Source organism: Octopus bimaculoides, chromosome 4 (genome assembly GCF_001194135.2).
Source record: "Octopus bimaculoides isolate UCB-OBI-ISO-001 chromosome 4, ASM119413v2, whole genome shotgun sequence".
In the NCBI taxonomy this organism is placed as follows: Eukaryota; Metazoa; Mollusca; class Cephalopoda; order Octopoda; family Octopodidae; genus Octopus; species Octopus bimaculoides.
The window spans coordinates 84511977-84516662 of NC_068984.1; the positions used below are offsets into that span (position 1 = coordinate 84511977).

The 4686-nt window shown below is 37.0% G+C and overlaps 1 protein-coding gene across 1 annotated transcript in view; it reads left to right on the forward strand.

The window, feature by feature from the left end:
* The first annotated feature begins 1230 nt into the window (after positions 1-1230).
* Positions 1231-4686, forward strand: part of LOC106870731 (endoplasmic reticulum metallopeptidase 1) — a 94358-nt gene continuing 90902 nt past the window's right edge. The window contains exon 1 of the mRNA XM_014916905.2: positions 1231-2419. Coding sequence (XP_014772391.1) covers positions 1822-2419 — 598 coding nt within the window. The 5' untranslated portion in view covers positions 1231-1821. The remainder of the gene's footprint in view (positions 2420-4686) is intronic.

Consider the following 4686-nt stretch of genomic DNA (forward strand, 5'->3'; position numbering starts at 1 on the left):
TTATATATATATATATGTAAGAATTGCGATGCCAGAAAGATGGGCACTCATAAATTTGTCAATAGAATGTTATTTTTTATTTTTTCTATACCTGCTATCTCTGAAGAGCACATTAGATAACTGTCCAGTTATCTAATATCTTGTAAATAGATACCTTATACAATAATAGAGATTTTATTGCCAGTTCTCTCTTAATTGGATGTAATGGATCTATAAACCTGTATACTTATATATATATATATATGTATATATATATATATATATAGAGAGAGAGAGAGAGAGAGAGAAATGAATAGAAAATGGAGATTTATAATAACTGGCAATTTAAAATTTAAAATTTATTAGCTCAGCCTGGTGTTGCCATCCGGTTTCACCAGTCCTCAGTCAAATCGTCCAACCCATGCTAGCATGGAAAGCGGACGTTAAACGATGATGATGATAATGATGATGAATAGTATATTGTATTATATTCTTATTCTTATAATAATATAATACAATGAATAGAAAAACTATTAGTTCTAAATCTCTGAGGGAGAAACATGCCCTAGAGTAAACTTTACAATATAAGTAATACATATTAAATATGGTAGAATCACATAGAGAGAGAGGTGAGCGCAGAGTGGTTGAATAGCTCAGAAGTTTGCTTTTTAACCATGAGGTCTGAGTTTGATCTCATTGCGTGACTTCTTGGGGCAAGTGTCATTTTCTATAATCTCGGGTCAACACACATCTTGTGAATGAAACTGTAAAAAGAAATTTTATAGAAACTTGTCAGACAGATTGTACCTGTAATTCTAAGATACAGTCTTGTCATATATTACGTCAGGCTGATTCTGTCAGAGAATTATGTTAGGGCGACACTTATTCGTGGAATTCTCGGCCACTGACAACTCAATGACTGAAAAGAACACACACTGTCAAAACTGAGGAGCATTCAGAGTGAGAGACAAAGGGAGGAAGACAAAAATAGGAAGGCGAAAGGGTGGGAGAGAAAAAAAGGGAGGGAGGAGAAAGGGAGGGAGAGAAAAAGTGAAGGAGAAGAAAAAAATCGAGAGAGAAAAACGGACGGAGAAGAAGAAGGGAGGAGAGAAAAGGGAAGGAGGAAATAGGGAGGAAGAGAGAGAGAGCAATAGTAAGGTTTATATATGTGTTCATACATCTCTCCTATTGTGAGTGTGTGTGAGAGAGAGAGAGAGAGAAAGAGAGAGGGAGAGAAAGAGAGAGAGAGGGAGAGAGAGAGAGCATGTATGTAAAAGAGTAAGCTAGTGTCTCGTATAACTCACTGTAAAGAAAACTTCTAAAATCTCGCGTTAACTAGGCGAGAGTTACGAGTGGTGCAGTGAACCATCAAACACAGCACTGCTTCCGTCATCGCCGCTATGTGCCTGACTGAAAACATTGTAGTTGTTGTTTGTCTTACATGCTGTTAACATCGATAGTTATACTACAATTGTTGTCAGACAGACGAGCTTGTAAGTCACATGTCTCACCGAGAAGCACATTACTGTTTATCTTATGATAAATCTTCCTCATTTAACTTGTTAAATGAGTAAAGTTTTCCCTTTTTCCCTACACCTTCTCATCTTTCCTGTCGCTTCATCCCCTCCATCTCTCTTCATCTGTATATAATATATGATGATCACTCGGTCTCGGTCACTTTTTTCTGTTATTTTGTATCGATGTCATATTAACTTGTAAACCCCAAAACTGCAGGCTGTGATATATATAAGCAAGCAACCACTTCGGAGACTGTTGTTTAAAACTGAAAAGAGGTGTGAGGAAAAGTAGAAAAAAAAAAAAAAAGAACTGGGAAAACATTAGATGGATTCTGTCCGTCAGCGTCGTCTTGCGGACACCGACTTTTTGTCGACACCATCTCGTCCCGATACAAAGACCAGCAACAACGATGCCTCTTCAATATCGTCTCAAAAAATCTCAAAGCAAAACCAACTCAAAAACATTCCTGGCAGCGTATTATGGACTGTTGTAGTTGTCTTTCACGTCAGTCTGTTTTTGTTTGTTATTCATCGTACAGCTACTTTACCTCTGCCCAAAAAAACGTCTAGCAGCCAGAACGATGTATTCGAGGAGGAGACTGCTCGCAAACACCTGGATGCTATTACCGGTTTTGGCCAGCGGCCCGTGGGAAGCTACGCTAACGAGAACCTGGTCAAACGTTACATCCTGAACGAACTGCAAAAGATCCAGCAGCAGTCTTTGACCAATCTCCATACTATACAAATTGACGAGCAAAATGTTAGCGGTCAGTTTTCTTTGCACCTGAAAAGCAACTTTCTCACTGTCTACAGAAACATCAAGAATATCGTGGCGAAACTTGACCCAGTCTCCGAGTTCAAGGATGCGAGTAAACACAGTGTTTTGGTCAACTGTCATTATGACAGTGTTGTTGGGAGTCCTGGTTAGTATTTGTTTCTTTCTTTCATTTTTTCGCAGTTAATCCCTACTTCCCCAACAAAATCACAACAATTTCTATTATTGGCACAAAGCTACGAATTTTGTAGGAGAGTGTAGTCAATTAAATCGTCCCTTGTACTTGACTGTTATTTTATCTACTCCAGAAAGGCTAAGTTGACCTCTGCAGGATTTGAACTCGGAATCTAAAGAAAGGGTCGTAATTAATTTTTTTTTTATTGCCACAGAGGTGATAGATGAGAGGACATTACAAGGACACATACACATAGAAATAAAACAGAGTCGGAGAGGTTTACTAATCGGTTATATATATATGTTTGAAAAAAATATATATATGTTTGAAAAACAAACCATTCAAATAATAGTCTATGATTTTCCCGGTTGGTTTCACACATTTAAGAAAACACATTTACAGTGTAAATGCATGGATGTTGTATTCTATTTACCCGTAAATAAAAAAAAATCCAAGTTCCAAATCAGCACCCCCAAACAGACATAATCAAAGTTCTTAACATGATTATCTTGTTGGATTGGCAGAATCGTTGGAGCATCGGAATTTGTTTCATCGAGGTCAACCTTGCCCTTCATCTGTTCGGGGTTGATACAGTACCAGTTAATTTCTGAGTTGATTTATATTCCTATATTGTTTTCACTATGTGAATGGAATTATAATAGAGAAATCTGCTTTTGACCTAGAGTTAAGTATCTATCACGCACTAGGGTTCATTTATAGTCCTATAATGCATCTCGATATGAATGGAATTGTTATGGAAGATCATCCTTCATTTGGGTACACTATGTTTGGAAAACATATTGTGTCCAGGATGACGTCTAATTCCTTTTTCTTTTTTGAAAGACAGTAAGGTGTGATCTAGATTTGGCTGCTATTTCTTACAGGCTGGCTTGAAATGTGAGCTCCTGTAATCACATTCAGTAAGTGCACCTATGTGCGGACACCTTCAGTACGAAGGCGGTGAACCTGCAGTGTTCGCTGAGACTGCTTATTACTTCCTTCATTAAAAATATGACTCAAATTAATTGTTTTCATAATTCTCCTCCTTGTGGTTGGGTGGGGAATAATGTAGTCACATCTGTTTTCAGTTATTTTTAATTTCTCTTCTTAATTTTATTTTGTAAAGTTTACAGAAGCTGGTTTAAAAATCCAATCCATCATTATTTTTAGGGTGTGATAAAATATTTCTTGAAAAGTAGTTCAAATTACATCAGTGTCATCTAAAAAACTCTCGGGCTTTGCTTTACTTACGAATCCCCTTTTCTCTCTCTCTTTACCCACACACGCACACACACACACACACCGAGAGAGAGAGAGAGAGTTGTTATATTTTGAGTTCAAATCTCGCCAAACTCAACTTTGTCTTTCATTCTTTAACGTCAAGTGCTGGGGTCGATGTTATCAACTAACTACCCTTTTCCCAGCTGTGCTGAACATTATTAATACTACAAGGGAATGTTTATGTTTAATACGCTCCAGTGTATATAATTAATTATTTTTACTTTTAGTGTTGGCTATTCGATACAGAAAGTAGAGTTGTTTAGAATATTTATTCAATGCTGAAAACTTCACGAAGTAGTTACTTCTTGATTGAATTAACATCAGATTATATTTACATACACACATAGTCTTACTATTTTATTTAGCATCGCAGAAATGTAATTCTTCACATTTTTGGGGCGGAAAAAATATTTCTTGAGAAGTGGGACGATAAGTATATGTGTGCATAATGTATAGTGTATATTTTGAATGCATACACAAAATGAAAACTTCTCTTCAAAAGGTTTGTGGCATTCTGTTTTCCAAAGAATTTTTTTAAAACGGTTATTAAGTAAAAAAAACCCAAAAAACAAACTAATAGTTAATAACTTTTAAGGAAATATTTCGTGAAATATCAAGACTGTATCAAGTATTTTTTGCAGAAACACTCATACGAGGCGTGGCTGTGTGGTAAAAAGTTTGCTTTCTAACCATATGGTTCTGGGTTCAAAGCCTTGTGAATGGATTTGGTATATGGAAACTGAAAGAAGCCTGTAGGACCTAAGAAGCATCAGATGTGGTGTGCAAGAGAGACGACTGCGCTGGTGTGGTCATGTGGCGAGAATGGATGAAGATAGCTGTGTGAAAAAGTGCCACACCCTAGCGGTTAAGGGAATCTGTGGAAGAGGTAGACATGGGATGAGGTGGTGAAGCATGACTTTCGAATATTAGGCCTCACCAAGGCAATGACTAGTGACCGT